The sequence below is a fragment of the Gorilla gorilla genome, chromosome 9 (genome assembly GCF_029281585.2).
Source record: "Gorilla gorilla gorilla isolate KB3781 chromosome 9, NHGRI_mGorGor1-v2.1_pri, whole genome shotgun sequence".
Taxonomy (NCBI): domain Eukaryota; kingdom Metazoa; phylum Chordata; class Mammalia; order Primates; family Hominidae; genus Gorilla; species Gorilla gorilla.
This window is the reverse complement of record NC_073233.2, coordinates 76073493-76092162: the sequence shown is the minus strand read 5'-3', so window position 1 is coordinate 76092162 and position 18670 is coordinate 76073493. Positions and strand designations below refer to the sequence as shown.

Sequence of the window (18670 nt, the reverse complement as noted above, 5' to 3'; positions counted from 1 at the left end):
TTACTTAGCTCCAGGATAAGACAGGTGCACAAGTAAGCAGAACAAACTGGAGGCACAGGCTTTCAAGTTCAGAGGGACTGAATAATCGCTTTAAGCTGAAGTCTCAGCATTACAGAAGAAAGGTGCACATTTTGCAGGGACTGCTGATATTGGGGTGCTTGGCTTATTCAAATTCCCTTTCTGCAGCATGATTGGAGCAATCCAAGGATCAGTATGACTAATTCTGAGGTCATGGGCAGAGTGGATAGGCATGGCTCAGTGCTCTCTCTGAAGGAGCTCAAGGCTTTAGTTGTCTCTGAGACCATTGTATGTTAAGTCATGTTCACATAAGGATTTCTTGAGTTCTTACATGCGTTCTCTTAGGCTGTATTTCTTTTGGTGTTTGTCTCAGCCATCCCCTCCACCTGTCTGAAAGAAAGGTTCTGGAAGCCACAGCCTGCAGGAAAGCCAGCACTGCCAGTCCCTCCTCCCAGGGTGGTGGGTGCATGTGCTGTGTATGTGTTTGCAGAGTGCTTTTTCTGTGTGGCTGCTCATCTTTATCCTGTGGTTCGTTTAGAACTTAGCAGCTGATAGAGGAACTGCTTTCTTTGAACACATGTATAAAGAAATGTTCTGAGTAGTTGGAAGAAAAATTTCCATACAGGTGCTTTTTCGGAAAGTACCTTGAGAGCTACGGTGTGACTTTGCTTTAGCATCCAGAAGTAGAGACAACAAGGAATCCGTTTTCACAAATCCAGTCCACAGGTCTGAATTAGAATGCCAGGACTGGAGGATTCTGGTTTTTCAGGCCTCTTATGCCTCGCTGACTGGGCTGCCTGCCCCTTCTGAAGTTAGTGCTGTGATAGGGAAGGTGAGACCAGAGAGAGGCTCGCGAGCGGTCTGTGAAGATGCGGACACGGGTCTCTGCAGGTGCCACAAGTCAGGACAAGCCCCAGAAGAATCGGCCAGAGGGAGAAGTTGATCTTAACTATGGAGCACCTGTCCTAGATGCAGAGGCTGGGGCGCTGCTCATCACTCCTGCCCTGTCACTCATGTCAAGAGTTGATCTGAACACTTTTCTGCTGAGCCTTCGGGCTGCTTCCAGATTCTAACACCCCGTTCCAGGTAGCCATTGGCAGTCTGTGCTAGTCACGTCAGATGAAAGCTGCTTGTGCCAAGTAAACTCCTTGAGACCGAGGTCTTTAGAGTCCTGTCAGAGGCCTTCTGGATCCTCCAGCTCTGGAGATGCTCAGCTGTGGCCCTTGTATTATCTCAGTTCACGCTGATTGTGCATTTCCAGTGTGGCCTGAGTGCTCAGGAAGGCTTTGGTGTCAGTCACAGCTCTTTTGTCTGACTGGAAGTCTTGTGCCACCCTGCCTTATGATTTTGAGGACACCCTGAAATGACCATAATAGCCATGCAGTGGGGCCTTTACCCGTAAGTTGAGGCCAACACCATAATTCTTCTGTATATGCCTTATAGGCAACATAAGCGTGATTTTAATGCTCAGGAAGGCCTAACAAATTCCATCTCTGCCATTCACCAGATGGATGACCTTAGGCATGCTAGTCCATGTAAGCTTGGTTTTCACATAGCTTTAATCGCTTTCCCTTCCAACGGCGTTCATTAGGATGAATGTGGCCATTTTGCACAGCACCTAGCATGTAGTAATTGCTGAAAAGAATGTGTACCCCCACCTAAAATTACTGTCCAGGTCCATGCATTTGAGATTCATCCCAGCCCCTAGGGGAAGAGTCATACGAGGCATATAAGTGCCACAGCAAGCTCAAACACAGGTGCATCTGACCCCACTTAGGTCATAGTCCTTGGTTTCTTGATGGACTTTTTAAAATCATTGACTTTTAGTTTGTCATTGTGGCCACTGTCTTCCTCCTTTAGCCTTCACTGTCTGAAATTCTCAACCCCTGCCAGGACAGTGCAGCTTCTTTGGACAGTGAAGGACTCTTGTCATTCTACTGGATCCTCATCTTTGTCACATTTCTCAAATTCTTTGCCTGTCTTTTTTTTCCTTTGATTTGATGAGCATACCTTTTGACAGGGCTTTTGATGAGATAATGCTTTTCAAACAAAATTAGAATACATTGGTAACATGTAAGTGAAATCTCTGTGTTGATGTAATACATAGCATCAAATACATACCCATTTTGTGCTCAAAAATGGAGCGTTTATGTTAGTTTAGACACAAACACATAAAAGTGCTTTGGTTTTCTGTTGTCAACAGTGAATGTTTTGGAAGGAGGGATGGGATGGGGAGAGCCGAATTCAGAATCACCATAAAATGGGAGTCATCCAACGGGTAAAAATAAGAAGTACCAAGGAAGGAGCTTCTTGGGTGCTGTGAGAAGACATAGGAAAGGCATTGCAGAGAAAGTCCCAAGAGGCTCCCTCAGGGAGGTGTTGCCTAAGCTGAGTCTTACAGGGGGATGAGAAGTTGGCCAAGTGAAGCCTATTCAAAGCAGAGGGCCTTTCAGACAGCTCTATAGACAGAGGGGAGTTTGAGTCAAAGCTTTTCTTCTTGGCGAGTACAGACTAAGAAGAAGAGATGTGAGCACAGGTTAAAATTCTAGACTTCATTCTTAGGGCATTAGGTTGCTGAAAGGTTTAAAGCCCAGAAGCTGCATGATACACTAGGAAAGTCATCCTGGCTATGTGGTGGTAAACGGATTGTTGGGAAAACAATAGGAAAAACAAAACTGCCATAGTTCATGCAGGAGGCTGTGGCTTTCGAGACAGGGAAGAGTAGACAGGTTGCAGTGACATTGCAGGGGTGGACTCCACGGCACATGGTGATTGGCTTGGTGAGGCAGTTCAGGAGAGCAGGAGTCAAGGAGGACCTCCAGCTTTCTGCTTCGGCAGCTGGGCATGTGGTGGTGATATTGACCAAGATGGAGACCTCGAAAGGGGACGTCATCAGGAGACGTGATGGTGAGTTCCATTTAGGGGCTTAGAGACAGTCGGTATTTGGTGACCTGGTTCTGTAATTTAGGAGCGGGTCTGGCCAGAGTTCGGGAACTGTCAGCCTGTAAGTGGTAATAGCCGTGCGAGAATGGGTGCTTGTCACCTGGGGCCTAGGACTACACAGACCTGAAGAAGAACAGTCTAAGGGGCCGATGAAGGAGGGTGCCAGAGATGGAGAAGAGAACCAGGAGAGTGCGCTCTCTTTGACAGCCAAGAGAAGAAAGGTTTTCTCAAGAAAAAGTGGTTATCAGTGTCACATTCAGAGAAATGAAGAAAGGGAAGGGCTGAGGAGTGTGTGCTGGGTTTGACGACAAGAAGTTGTCAGATCACCAAAGGCTGTCTCATTGGAGGAGCAGGCTGGATCCAGATGGCGGGGATTGCTGTTGAGAATATGATATAGATGTGAGTGTTGTGTAAGGGTGCTTGCAGGTACGTCATGAGAGTGGAATGGAAAGAGGAGAAATCAAAGATTGGAAACCACTAAGTTTGGTCATAAATTAGTCCTTGAGGAGGCATAGAATGAGCAAAGGATCATCGTAGCCACATCTGAGAGAGCCAAGCAAAGGGAAGCCAAGTAGTGCAGTCCTTTCTTCACTAGTGTCTTTATATTGGCAGCATGTCCACTCAGTCCACCTTGTAGGCAAGCATAAAGAAACCCTTTAGCCGAAGAGTTCCCTATTTTTTCTTATTTTCTAAATTTCTTATTAAAAAAAAATTTGCTATCACATAGTTCTGTATAGTTCCAGTGGATAATAAATCACTCGTTCTCAAATTGAATCACATTCAAAGTTCACCACTCCTACTATTCTAAAAAGAGGCGCCACCTTGGTAGCAGCCCACATGTGTAAGTATGTTCCTGGTTCAAACTGTGAATCCCTTTGCTGTGAATTCTGCTGGTTTATGTGCCCTGAAGCCATTTATGAGCCAGTCTGTGCATGCAGGACCTTCTTTGTTTTTGTTTTTGTTTTTCTGAGAGGAAGTTTCACTCTTGTCACCCAGGCTGGAGTACAATCGTGCGATTTTGGCTCACTGCAAACTCTGCCTCCCAGGTTCAAGTGATTCTCCTGCCTCAGCCTCCCCAGTAGCTGGGATTACAGGCATGTACCACCGTGCCCGACTAATTTTTGTATTTTTAGTAGAGACAGGGTTTCACCATATTGGCCAGGTTGGTCTCGAACTCCTGACCTCAGGTGCAGAGCCTTCTATTCTTGGTGGTTTGATATTTTTGGAATGTTGTGATGCATTCTTGCTCCTCTCTCAATAAAAACTGAACTTACGGTAACTTACTTGCTTAGCTGGGCGGAAGGAATGGCAGTTGCCCTGGCAACCTGAGGCATGTAGAAAGCAACAGAGATTTCTCTGCAGGATCCTGGTCCTCACTTGGGTGGGCAGTGTGCGGAGCTTACCCATGTTTTATTGTTTTTATCCTCCCTGTTCTGATGAGAGGTGGTGATGATTCGTTTTGTTATCGTGGCTTCTCTAGTGAATCTGTAAATGGAGTGTTTTGATTAGGAAGAAGTTTTTCAACTGGACCTGCAAGAACTAAGTAATTGAGAAACTGACTTGTGTAAACTTCTATAAATAATAGTCTGGAATGTCAATACAGAGGAAAAATTAACAGCAGAAAGTCAGTGGCAAGGTCAGAGACGCTACAGGAGCAGCTTAAGCTTGAGTTACAAATGAAGCCTTTTGAGAAGCCATTCAACTTTATTCTTTATATTGACGGCACGTCTATTCGATCCACCTTGTAGGCAAGCCTCGTAAGCATAAAGAAATTCTGTAGCAAAGAATTATCTAAACATCCTTATATTTTAAAAAATATTTTCTACCTAGTAGTTTTGTATAATTCCAGTGGATAAGAATACACTCATTCTCAAATGGAATCATATTCATCACTACTCAGGTTGTCATTACCATTAGGGTCATTGTAACCCTTTTCTATCCTGGCCTTGGTGGAAAGAAGTTGGATCTCCCTTTGTCCTGAGAGTGTACAATTCTAGCAGTGTGCATCTTCCTTCACTGTGATTGTTGGCATCGGGCCGTCACTGAAGGGACGGGGCTGAGTAAGCTTTGCAGCTCTTCTAAGTTGACAGCCCACTGGTTGCCTCTTCTGGTCCTCACGGAGTTGAAGGGGACAACTTAGAATAGTGCATTTCTTTTTCGGTAGTGACTGTACTTTTCAGAGTGATAATATATGGTTCTTAGCATCTGTTTTTCTTGTTTGAAACCATTGCGATAGAATTTGTTCCTTAGAGCCCATGAGTATTCTATTTCTACTCTATGTTAATGGCCAAGTGCTGTACTTCCTTTAGGTTAATGAGTAATGGATTTTAGAAACATTTTAAATGACTAAGGAGAATCTGTGAAAGGAAAAAACCATGTTAACTTTCTTTGAAATCTTTTATGTGGGAAACTACTAAATTAGGAGAAGAAAGCATTTGTTTGGGCCAGTGTCATGACAGATTAAGCTTAGAGTGGAATCTAGGTCCCTGCTGTGAAAAGCTCCTTAACCGTACAACTACTTACCTCAAAAATGAATAGATGCCCCATAAATTAGAAAAGAACTTCAAAGAGAAGCAGTGTAGGGAATGCAGGTGCGCTGGCACAATCTGCAGCGGGAGCCGTGGTGTTGGCGTTTGTGTAATCTAAACGTGCTGTAGCTAATAGCCTGGGTTTGGGCATTCTTTTCTTGAACTCTGCTGTTACCAAGGCTTTTCACCTTTTTCTCTTTAACCTTACAGCTTCTAACCGAAAATCTTCAGTTGGCGTAAAAAAGAATAGCAAGAGCAGAACGTTAACGAGGCAATCTATGTCAAGAATTCCAGCTTCTTCCAACTCTACCTCATCTAAGCTAACTCATATAAATAATTCCAGGGTACCAAAGAAACTGAAGAAGCCTGCAAAGCCTTTACTTTCAAAGATAAAATTGAGAAATCATTGCAAGCGGCTGGAGCAAAAGAATGCTTCAAGAAAACTCGAAATGGGAAACTTAGTACTGAAAGAGCCTAAAGTAGTTCTCTATAAAAATTTGCCCATTAAAAAAGATAAGGAGCCAGAGGGACCAGCCCAAGCCGCAGTTGCCAGCGGGTGCTTGACTAGACACGCGGCGAGAGAACACAGACAGAATCCTGTGAGAGGTGCTCATTCGCAGGGGGAGAGCTCGCCCTGCACCTACATAACTCGGCGGTCAGTGAGGACAAGAACAAATCTGAAGGAGGCCTCTGACATCAAGCTTGAACCAAATACGTTGGATGGCTATAAAAGCAGTGTGACGGAACCTTGCCCCGACAGTGGTGAACAGCCGCAGCCAGCTCCCGTGCTGCAGGAGGAAGAACTGGCTCATGAGACTGCACAAAAAGGGGAGGCAAAGTGTCATAAGAGTGACACAGGCATGTCCAAAAAGAAGTCACGACAAGGAAAACTAGTGAAACAGTTTGCAAAAATAGAGGAATCTACTCCAGTGCACGATTCTCCTGGAAAAGATGACGCGGTACCAGATTTGATGGGTCCCCATTCTGACCAGGGTGAGCACAGTGGCACTGTGGGCGTGCCTGTGAGCTACACAGACTGTGCTCCTTCACCCGTCGGTTGTTCAGTTGTGACATCAGATAGCTTCAAAACAAAAGACAGCTTTAGAACTGCAAAAAGTAAAAAGAAGAGGCGAATCACAAGGTATGACGCACAGTTAATCCTAGAAAATAACTCTGGGATTCCCAAATTGACTCTTCGTAGGCGTCATGATAGCAGCAGCAAAACAAATGACCAAGAGAATGATGGAATGAACTCTTCCAAAATAAGCATCAAGTTAAGCAAAGACCATGACAACGATAACAATCTCTATGTAGCAAAGCTTAATAATGGATTTAACTCAGGATCAGGCAGTAGTTCTACAAAATTAAAAATCCAGCTAAAACGAGATGAGGAAAATAGGGGGTCTTATACAGAGGGGCTTCATGAAAATGGGGTGTGCTGCAGTGATCCTCTTTCTCTCTTGGAGTCTCGAATGGAGGTGGATGACTATAGTCAGTATGAGGAAGAAAGTACAGATGATTCCTCCTCTTCTGAGGGCGATGAAGAGGAGGATGACTATGATGATGACTTTGAAGACGATTTTATTCCTCTTCCTCCAGCTAAGCGCTTGAGGTTAATAGTTGGAAAAGACTCTATAGATATTGACATTTCTTCAAGGAGAAGAGAAGATCAGTCTTTAAGGCTTAATGCCTAAGCTCTTGGTCTTAACTTGACCTGGGATAACTACTTTAAAGAAATAAAAAATTCCAGTCAATTATTCCTCAACTGAAAGTTTGGTGGCAGCACTTCTATTGTCCCTTCACTTATCAGCATACTATTGTAGAAAGTGTACAGCATACTGACTCAATTCTTAAGTCTGATTTGTGCAAATTTTTATCGTACTTTTTAAATAGCCTTCTTACGTGCAATTCTGAGTTAGAGGTAAAGCCCTGTTGTAAAATAAAGGCTCAAGCAAAATTGTACAGTGATAGCAACTTTCCACACAGGACGTTGAAAACAGTAATGTGGCTACACAGTTTTTTTAACTGTAAGAGCATCAGCTGGCTCTTTAATATATGACTAAACAATAATTTAAAACAAATCATAGTAGCAGCATATTAAGGGTTTCTAGTATGCTAATATCACCAGCAATGATCTTTGGCTTTTTGATTTATTTGCTAGATGTTTCCCCCTTGGAGTTTTGTCAGTTTCACACTGTTTGCTGGCCCAGGTGTACTGTTTGTGGCCTTTGTTAATATCGCAAACCATTGGTTGGGAGTCAGATTGGTTTCTTAAAAAAAAAAAAAATGCAATGACATACGTGACAGCTCACTTTTCAGTTCATTATATGTACGAGGGTAGCAGTGTGTGGGATGAGGTTCGATACAGCGTATTTATTGCTTGTCATGTAAATTAAAAACCTTGTATTTAACTCTTTTCAATCCTTTTAGATAAAATTGTTCTTTGCAAGAATGATTGGTGCTTATTTTTTCAAAAATTTGCTGTGAACAACGTGATGACAACAAGCAACATTTATCTAATGAACTACAGCTATCTTAATTTGGTTCTTCAAGTTTTCTGTTGCACTTGTAAAATGCTACAAGGAATATTAAAAAAATCTATTCACTTTAACTTATAATAGTTTATGAAATAAAAACATGAGTCACAGCTTTTGTTCTGTGGTAACCTATAAAAAAAGTTTGTCTTTGAGATTCAATGTAAAGAACTGAAAACAATGTATATGTTGTAAATATTTGTGTGTTGTGAGAAATTTTTGTCATAAGAAATTAAAAGAACTTACCAGGAAGGTTTTTAAGTTTAGAAATATTCATGCCAATAAAATAGGAAATTCTAAATATATAGTTTTAAGCACTGCATCAGTGGGAGTTCTTGGCTTATGTTAGTTTATGTTAGTTTATTATGAAAACATCAAAGATTTTTTTGACTATATTATCAGTTAAACAAAAAGGAGTCAGATTTAATTTGTTTTTTTGAAGCACTTTGAGAAATTAATTTTAATTAACTTAATGAGCAAATTTTTATTACTACTTTATGTTCAATACCAGGTTCTTTTCATTTCTCTGGATTATTTTGCAAATCATTGGACAGAGAATTTGGGAATATAAATCTGTAACAGGTGTTTGACACCAGTAGGTCTCTCTATTTCTGGGAAATGTGTACCTGTACTTTCTGATATACAGTGTTCCTAAGTAAAAATCAATTCAGGGGATTTGTATAGTGTCTATAGGAAAGTAGCCCATGTCTTGAAATATGAAAAGGAATCTGAAGGTCATGAAAAGTCCAGTGGAGAAAATCTCAATGCTTACTGTTACTACTAATTGATTCCTACTAGTTTCCAGGTTTGGGGGGATATTGTTTCAATGACGCTCCTTAAGACTGTTGATTGCCCATAGGTTCCAAATAGAAATTAAGACTCATGAACATTTTTAGAAAGTAGATTGTTTTCTCCTGGTTCTCTAAGGAACTACTTCTGCAGTCTTACATAGTCTCATCCTTGTTTGTTGTGGTGCAGTCGAACTCCTCAGGCATTTGGAAAGCATGTGGTAGACCTCCTTCCACACCCACCCACACCCGCCTTCGCTGCGTCTGGAGGTCTTCAACAGTGAAGTAGGGCAGCCCACACAGCCTCTCAGGAGCACCTGTCCGAGGCACCCGGAGCACTTTGCAGAGCACGTCCAGCCCTCATGGGGTCCCTGCATAGAAATGTGAACCCCTGCCACTGAGGAAGATGAAGGTAGACCCTGTGTCTGGAGGTGCTGGAGGGCAGCGGGTCGCCTCTTGTATTCCCACCTTAGTTTGGGGTGTTTTGAAGAGGTTCAGAGACTAAATCTTAAACCTTATTTGAATACCAACAATAGCTATTTTGGGAATTTCGATCTTAAAAAGTGACAAAACACATTTCCCATTTTTCTTCATTTTTCAGCTGAATTTTAGTAACTTATTTATGATGTTTTAATTTTATCATGGCCTCCTCTTTGGAGGCCGACCTTCCCATGGGTCTCAAAGCAGTGACATTTGGTAGTAAATCACTGCCTCTCAGGAGTCGGTATGCACAAGCACTCAGCAGCCACTGTTGATGCCTTCTAGGGAAACCTAATTTCCGTTGGTAAAGGTAGGGGCCTCGGAACTGTTCCAGATCTGCTGTAGAACTTCACCATGTGGAATGGTGACAGCCACACACCGTTGACCAGTTTAGAAGAGGTTGCATTCAATAAAACTCTTAGCTTGAGCTTATGCAATGATTGGTTAAGATTTTGGCATTGTAAGAATTAGGAGATGATCATAGAAATATATGTAAAGTATTCAATTTTCAATCATTTTCAAATTACTGTTATAAATTGTTTTTGCTGAGTTGTAATACTTTTGAGATACAATGTATTCCTTGTACTGAAAGAATGAAAAAGGACTTTTTCAGCATTTGAGGTAAGTTCTTTAACGTTTCATTAAAAACATTTTTTACAAATATTTTGTACATGCACTTGCAGTATTGAGGTTAATCATTTTAATAAATTCGGAAATTAAAACAATTTGGCCGGTGTTCACTGTATCTGAAAAGAAAAAAAAAAAAGATCAAAGTGGTGACTTTCTCCACAAAATTTTCATGTAAAACAGGATTTGTAAAATCAGTTTCTAAAGCTTTTCAATCCCTGTGAGTGTTGAGTTCTCTGGGCCCTGGTCTCTTGTGTCTGGTGCCACTCATTTTTAAGAGAAGAGAGGGTAAACATTCATTCTTCTTTTAGTAGGGAGACTAAACTACGTACCTTCCTAGTCCTTGAACCCAAGAAATGTTTGCCCTCAACATGGAGCACAATAACATTGAAGGCTTTTGCAACCCAAACGCATTAATAGTTCCTGATTACTTGGAGTTGTTTTTTTCCCCCCTCTCCGTATTGGTCAAAGTTAGCATACTCATGACTGGCCTGGGTCCTTTTTTCTCCCATTTACTGTTGAAATATGACTGTACAGGAGAGAGGAAACCTGCAACATCTGAGTATCCCGGAGCAAGCTGCTTAATCTCCACATCTCTTTCCTGGCACCCAGCACCATTCTGTGCCAGAGGTCAGTGTGGACGCCTGGTCCCGTCATCAGTTAAGTTTCTGGTTGAGCTGCATTCACTCATGAGGATAATCTGGGTGAGTGCTGCACACACGGGACTAGTCCAGTATTGATTATTGATTTTTCCTAATTGAAGTATCCACCCAAACTTGGGTTCCCAGTATAGAAAAAGGCTAAGCGTGGCATGTCTGTTAAGTACTTAGGAGTCTTGTTCAGCATCTCAGGTTTTCTCTCTACTCTTCCAATAGCCAATGGCAGCTAACTTGCCGGGAGCCCTTGTGTGACTCGTTTCTCAAATGTCAACTTTCTGTCACTGACCTGCTGCACCGTTGCATACTCTGCTGCAGAACCCAGTCGCACCCAGAGCAGAGTACAAGCAAGTTGCCAGCTCCAGGGCACTCCCTGTGACTATGGCACGTGTGACCCTTGCATGCAAAGGAAGGTGAGGTCTCCAGCCTTTTACTCCCTCCCTGATGTCCTAGAACACATGGGCATTACTTGTGTTTGCTAATGATAGAGCCCAGGGGAAAAGGGAATTTATTGATTTAGAGACGGAGTCTCACTCTGTTGCCCAGGCTGAAGTGCAGTGGCACAATCTTGACTCACTGCAACGTCCACCTCCCAGGTTCAAGCGGTTCTCCTGTGTCAGCCTCCCAAGTAGCTGGGACTACAGGCGCCCGCCACCACGCTGGGTTAATTTTTGTATTTTTGGTAGAGATGGAGTTTAACCATGTTGGCCAGGCTGGTCTTGAACTCCTGACCTCAAGTGATCTGCCCATCTCAGCCTCCCAAAGTGCTGGGATTACAGGCATGAGCCACCATGCCTGGCTGAAAAGTAAATTTGGATTCTTCAGAAAGGGTACCAGGATTGCTAGGGGCAGTGTGTGTGAATGGCCAAGACTGGGAAAGGGGGTCGCTCACTAACACTGCCTCCACCATCTGCCACTTATTTTCTCCCAGGCCGTTAAGCTTAACACATATTCATGGAAACTGTTGTAAAGCTGCTAATCTGGAGGACAGAAGACAGACGCAGGCCCGTAGAGATTGCTTTGGTAATGTTCTGAAAAAGCCAGATCTGTTGCCAGATCCCGCGTCCTCCTTGCCAGGTTTGTGGGGTTTTCAGCTGACTCGCAGTAAACAGTGACTTAGGTCTTTTTGGGGCAGCCCACCTTGTTGAGTCTACTCTGGCTGAAGGGAGGCAGAGCGCTGCTGGGCCTGCTCAGGCACACCAGACTGCTGGAACCAGTGTGAGGCCCTGAGCAGCTGGGGCCCAGTGTGGCAGGAGTGAAGGTGCACTTCCGTGTTGTTTGAGCACCTAGTACGTTCTTGGGGTTTGGGGCAGGGAACAAAATTTGAGTCTTCAATGTGGGGTAAAATCAAAGCCATGAGAGTGGGTGTCTTGGTCTCTTTGTGCTGCTATCACAATATCACAGACTGGGCAATTTAGAACCAATAGACGTTTGTTTGGTTCATGGTTCTGGAGGCTGGGAAGTTCAAGATGGAGGGGCCGATTCTGGCGAGAAAGACCTTTCTGCTGCACCGTCCCGTGCTACAGAGAGGGGAAGGGGCTTGACTTCTTCTATCGGGAGCCCACTCCCACGATAACGGCATTAATCTATTCATTCATGAGGCAGGGCCTTCATGACCAAATTGCCTCTTAGACCCCACTTCTCAACACACTGTTGCACTGGGGGCTGAGTTTCCAGCATGAACCTGGGGCCATGCTCAGACCACAGCAGTGAGCTAGCCTAGTGAGCTGGCTGAGGGCAGCCCCTGCACTCACCCTCACTGAGGCATGGGGGCGGCAGGAAAGGCTGCTCCCCCGCTGTTGGTCCTCGAGTTTGGAGAGCTGAGCTTAGGTCAGTGCTTCAAGGAAGAGCCAGATGGGTTGAGAGGGTGGAGGCAAAGTTTGTGAAGGAGGAACGAGGGAGGATGACCACTGGGAAGGGAGGAGGTTCATTTCATTAATAGGAGACGCAGGTTGAATCTTGGAGGCGGGGAGCTTGCATAGTAAGTGTGTTCTGAGAAAGAAAGTGAAGGAGTTACTTGGAGTAGGGCCTCAGGGGGGTCTTCAGAGAGTAGATCCGTCTTCCTTCCAGGAGGAAAAGAGGATTTGGGATGTGGTGAGGGAGCCAGTCCAGAGTGAGGTTTTCTCTTGTCTGGTAAGTAGGAGGCATCTGAGAGTGAAGACAGGAGGGCCAGGAGGTTTGAGGAGTAAGAAGGAGATTTGAAACTGAGAATGGGAAAGCATGCTGACTGTAGAAACCTAGTTATCATTCATTAAAGAAATATCTACTGATCACTTTCAAGGTACCAGGTCAGTGTCCTGAGCCCAGGCTGGTGGCCAGCACTTCCCTGCACAGGTGTGAGCCTCTCAGGCACACGTGGGCCTTTACACAGGTGGAGACCACAGAAGACAGCAGGGCTGGGGGCCCTAGGGTTCAGGTTGGCAGGAGAAGGGGTTACATGAGAAGCCGTGCATGCCTGCAGGTTAGGGAAGAAAAGGCAAGTCTGTGAGCTGAGTGGGTCACTAGACAGGTGAAGGTGGAGGTGTTTGAGTCCTGGAGGCTCCCTGTGGGCAGAGGACTGCCAAGCATTGGAGCAGTAAGCAAGTGTGGAGGGCAGGCGGAGGACAGGCGCTCAGAGCTCTGGAGGGGCCACGCTTTCCTGTGAGAACAAGGTCCTAGTCGGGGCCCTGGTAGTGGAGTGGTCACAGTTGTGAGAAATCACGGCATGGGTCACCCAAGATGATGGCAGACAACCTTCATGGTGGGCCTCCAGTGGACTTCCAGTGAGTGCAGGCTTCTGGGGCTCAGGGAACAAAGCAACATGCCCTGGGGGGCTACCACACTCCATACAGGGAGCCATACAGAAACTGGGCCTGTGGGGAAACAAGCGGGGAATACCCCACTCAGGGTGGTGGTGCTCTGGGGCCTTAATAAACAAGGAAATCGGCCTGCCTGAGATCGTGCAGCTGGTGGCAAGTGACAGAGGCAGACATTAACCCCAGGCTCCAAGGCACCAGCTTGTTTTTTGTTTTTGTTTTTTTTTTTGAGACAGGGTTTCACTTTGTCACCCGGGCTGGAGTACGGTGGTGTGACCATGCCTCACTGTAGCCTTGAGCTCCCAGACCCGAGCAATCCTCCTGCCTCAGCCTCCTGCTGAGTAGCTGGAACAACAGGTGCGTACCACCATGCCCCACTAATTTTTTTACTTTTTGTAGAAACGGGCGTCTCCCTATATTGCCCAGGCTCATCTCAAATATCTAGAGAGCACAGATAAGGACCACAGAGCTGCCAGTGCTCCAGAGACCCCCAGCCCCAGCTGCGCAGCCCCACCTTTGCCAGGGTGATTCTGAAAGTCTCTGTCTCCTCGGCATTCCTGTGGGTCTACTTGGGAGGCTGAGGCTGGAGGATCACTTGAGCCCAGGAGTCCAGCCTGGGCAACATAGCAAGACCGATCCATCTCTTTAAAAGAAAAAAAAGGCCGGGCACGGTGGCTCACGCCTGTAATCCCAGCACTTTGGGAGGTCGAGGCAGGCAGATCATGAGGTCAGGAGATCGAGACCAAACTGGCTAACACGGTGAAACCCTGTCTCTACTAAAAATACAAAAAATTAGCCGGGGGTGGTGGCACACGCCCGCAGTCCCAGCTACTTGGGAGGCTGAGGCAGGAGAATCGCTTGAACTTGGGAGGCAGAGGTTCCAGTGAGCCGAGATCGCGCCACTGCACTCCAGCCTGGTGACAGAGCGAGACTCTGTCTCAAGAAAAAAAAAAAAAAGAATCCCTGTGGGCGAAAAATAGGAATCATTGCTTTCTACCCACTTTCCATGCAGTTATGTGGGGCCAGGAGAAGTCTGTCTAAAGATTATGCCCCAGATAAGTGGGGTGATCCACGCCCATCGTCAAATATGCTTAGGGAGCTTGAAAAGTGGGAGAGGTGCCACTGCCCAAAGCACGGGCTCCTAGGAAGCCACAGGTGTTTGCTGGCCCTCAGGCGCTCCATGGGGGCAGGCCTCTTGTTATCTGAAAGGGTGAGTCAAACAGGAGGGGAGCGGAGCGTACCTAGAGACAGCAAAGGAAGTCCGAGGTTTCCTCCAGCCAGGCAGGCTGCTGGACTTGACGATTAGTGTTTTTTTCGTTTTGTTTTGTTTTTCCTGTCTTTCTTTCTTTTTTTTTTTTTGAGACAAGGTCTTGCTTTGTTGCCCAAGATTGGAGTGCAGTGGTGAAATCTTGGCTCACTGCAGCCTCGACCTCCTGGGTTCAGGCGATCCTCCCACCTCAGTCTCCCAAGTAGCTGGGACCACAGGCACAGACCACCACACCCAGCTGATTTTCTGTATTTTTAGTAGAGATGGGGCGGGGTGGGGGGGGCCGGGGTCTCACCATGTTCCCTAGGCTGGTCTTGAACTCGTGACCTCAAGTGATCCACCCACCTCGGCCTCTCAAACTTCTGGGATTACAGGTGTGAGCCAGCATGCCCAGCCTGGACTTGGTGATTTTAATAGCAACTTGACAGAAATGTCATCCGGGGCAAAGGAATAACTGCATTTGATGAGGAGAAGGTTTCTTGTGTTATTCTCTAAATTATTACTGTGATTCCCCTCAGGACAAGTGTTTTCTCTCATGGGGCAGATGCTGGAAGCTATAATTACATGAATGGGAAGCAGGGTTCTATTTACAGAAAGGCAGTTTACATCTCATAAGCACGTCTGCAAAGCACGTTACACTTTTGCCACTCTTCATGAGTGTGGTTACTCCCTGAGCAGCAGGCCGGGGTCAGGTAATTTTGATTTCATCACACCAGCCTCAGTGGGGATGGCAAGTTGAGCACTGATTGAACGTGACTGGAAGCTACAGGCCAGGAGTCTTGGACTTAGCTGTTCTCCAGAGTGACTCTTCTTTTTCCCCCTTTTTTTTTTTTTTTTGAGACAGAGTCTCACTCTGTCGCCCAGGCTGGAGTGCAGTGGCACGATCTTGGCTCATTGCAACCTCCACCTCCTGGGTTCAAGTGATTCTCATGCCTCAACCTCCCAAGTAGCTGGAATTACAGGCGCCTGCCACTACACCCGGCTAATTTTTATACTTTTAGTAGAGAAAGGGTTTCATCATGTTGGCCAGGCTGGTCTCAAACTCCTGACCTCAAGTGATCCACCCACCTTGGCCTCTCAAAGTGCCGGGATTACAGGTGTGAGCCACTGCGCCCGGCCCAGAGTGACTCTTCTATACACAAAACTCTAATTTCCTCCTCTTGCTAGTCAAACCATGTTTTTCTTCTGCGGTAAGCGGCAAGCTGGGGAGGCTGAGCTAGGTGTGGTGGCACATGACTGTCATCCAAGTGGACCAGAGCTGACTCAGGCACCCACTTGGCCTGGGGCAAGGTTGGGGGGCACCTGCCCTGCCTCACTTGTTCCCAAACCTCAGATTTGTAACTTGTAAAGCAGAGGGAGTGAAAGCGCTCTGGGTTTGTTGAGGATTCAGCAGGAGAGTGCCCATCGTGCCCTTCACATGGGTCTGGCACCCGAGTCAGTTAGTACCCGTGTCCTGCCTCAACAGTCTGTGGGTGCACCCCAGACACCTCATGCGCCCTGCTCTGCCCCTAACCTCTGCCCTCCTCAGCTGACACCTGCTCAAACTGCCTTGATTACAACCTTCTCCAACCCAGCTGCGTACTCAGACGATCCTGGATCCCGGTTCTATTTTCCCCTGGCTGATGCCCCTCTGTCAGTCAGGCCACCTCTGTTTACCCGAAACCTCCGCTCCACTCCCGGGCCGCTCCTCCTTCCAAGGCAGTCTCTCTCGAGTCAGCTGCTCCCCTGACAGCCTTCCCTGTTTGAGTGCCGAATAACGGCTGGTCACTCAAAAGGCACAGGGGATATGCGGGTGATTGAAACCCACTCCTTTCCCTCCAGGGAAACACACACGAACATCAGTAAAATGTGGTAATTGCCAGGATGCGTGTGTGGAAGAAGCGTGGCAGGAGGACCAAGGAGAGTGCCCCCTGTTTCTGCTGGGGAACCAAGCAAAGCAGGCTTCATGGAGGAGGTAAAATTAAGAAGGGTCCTGAGAGATGAATAGGAGTTCATAAGCCCAAAGGGCAGAGGCGGTGGACATCTGCAAAGTCCTGGAGACATGGAAGGACAGGGTGTCTTATGGAAAGGAGGGTGAGAAGTTCAGCATGGCCAATCCAGAAAGTTTAAAAGGGGATGATAGCTGGCCGGACGCGGTGGCTCACGCCTATAATCCCAGCACTTTGGGAGGCTGAGGCGGGCAGGAGATCGAGACCATCCTGGCTAACATGGTGAAACCCTGTCTCTACTAAAAATACAAAAAATTAGCCAGGCGTGGTGGCGGCCGCCTGTAGTACCAGCTCCTCAGGAGGCTGAGGCAAGAGAATGGTGTGAACCCGGGAGGCGGAGCTTACAGTGAGCCCAGATCGTGTACTCCAGCCTGGCGACAGAGCGAGACTCCACCTCAAAAAACAAAAAAAAGGGATGATAGCTGAGGACCATTGACCTTAGGAGATGGGGGCATCTGCCTCTAGGTGAGGGCCCTGATCAGCACCCTAGGGGCACATTCTGTCTTCACCACCTCCTGATTTTGCAGCTTCTCCTATCTGAGCCTTAGTTTCTGCTCTGTAAAATGGAGATGATAATAGTACCCAACTCACTGAGGATGAAATAAAACAGCAAAAGATGCGTGAGCACCACGTCGGGTGTGTGGTAAGCATTTGGTAACTGTTAGCAGCTTTTGTTATTTCCTGGAATCTAATAGCAAAGCCTGTACTTTTCTACTGGCTTCAACTAATCAGCCCCAGCCCCAGCCCAGCCCTCCAACTTCCTCCTGGCCCCCAGCCCCAAGTGTGGCCCAACCATTCCAGGGCTGGGTGTCTTCCCAGAGCAGAGAGATCCAGGCCTCCCACTGTACAGAGAGGCAGGGACAGTGACTCGCTTGGGGGCACACAGTGAGCAGGAGCAGGGGTAGCCAGGGCTTGAACCCAGGGCAGTAGCTGCCCTTCCCTGACTGTTGACTGTGGCAGGCAGTGCCCCGGAAGGGCTGCTCTGGGCTTTGAGCCAGCAGCAGCCCAGCCAGCAAGGAGTGGCCGCTATTGACACATGATAACACGTGTTTGTTTAGCTAGAGCCACTCACCAAAGGGGCGTTCAACTCCCTGCAGCAGGGAGCTGAGCTTGAGGCCAGAGTCTTTCTGCCCTTCCTCACTGACACCCACAAGGGCTGCTCTGGCCTTAGAGATCGCCTGGCTGGAAACTCACAACTGTGTGTCTCCTGGATGTTTGGGAACATGAAAATCCAACAAGGTTCCACATCGCTGCTCCTGGGCGGAGTAGCCCGAGGCTCCAAATGGGACAGCAGTCCCCAGTGTCCCCCAGCCTACCAGCTCTACCACATGGCGTGCTCCAGGCTGGGGACCCCTGGGAGGCCCTGAGGAGTGGTGGCTTGAAGAAGTGGGGGCGCTGCTGGTCGGTGGTCTCAGCATTCCCCTGGGTCATGAAGGTCTTTGCACTTGCTTCTCCCTCTGCCTGGGACCCCCTCTTTGCCCCACCCGCTCAGGTCTCTTTGTAGATGTCACCTCCCAAATCTTCCCTCACCCCTCACTGCCATCCCAGGGCTTCCCTCCCCTTAGCCCTGAGCCCTCCAGCCACATGGAGTCCTTGGGGCCAATGTCAGGCTGATGGGGAAGGAGCTTCTTCTCTGGGAAAGCAGCCCCCAGAGACTCCAGCCTCCATAATGCGGCAGGATTCAGGTCACCCTGAAGTCAAAACCTCAGGTTGCCAGCCGCTGTCAGAGCCCCTGGGCCAGTCCAGACCCCTCCCACCCGCGGAAGCATGGAGCCCAGGAGGCCATGTTGGGCAAACAGGCTGTGCCCAGACAGTGCCCCAAGACCAACTCATCACACCCAGTGAGTCCTGGCAGAGAAGGAGCCAGAAGCCGGGGGCAGAGCTTTCTCTGGGTTGGGCAAACGACGTGGTGTGAGGTCTGAGCGGCGTCTGGCTTCACCCTGCTGCTGCCACAGCCTGTGTGCCAAGAGAAGTCAGGGGACTGGCAAGAAACGAACTGTCCTCGGGCTGGCCCTCTGCCTACTTCCTGGTATAGAACACCCCACC

The 18670-nt window shown here is 47.1% G+C and overlaps 1 protein-coding gene across 7 annotated transcripts in view; it reads left to right on the top strand.

Annotated features, from left to right (window-relative positions):
* KMT5B (lysine methyltransferase 5B) overlaps nt 1-10016 on the top strand; it is a 58741-nt gene extending 48725 nt beyond the window's left edge. For all 7 annotated transcript variants that reach the window (XM_019037279.3, XM_019037277.3, XM_019037280.4 and 4 more), the window contains one exon: nt 5700-10016. In XM_019037279.3, the coding sequence (XP_018892824.1) occupies nt 5700-7183 (1484 nt within the window). In that variant the 3' untranslated portion in view covers nt 7184-10016. The remainder of the gene's footprint in view (nt 1-5699) is intronic.
* The last annotated feature ends 8654 nt before the right edge of the window (nt 10017-18670 follow it).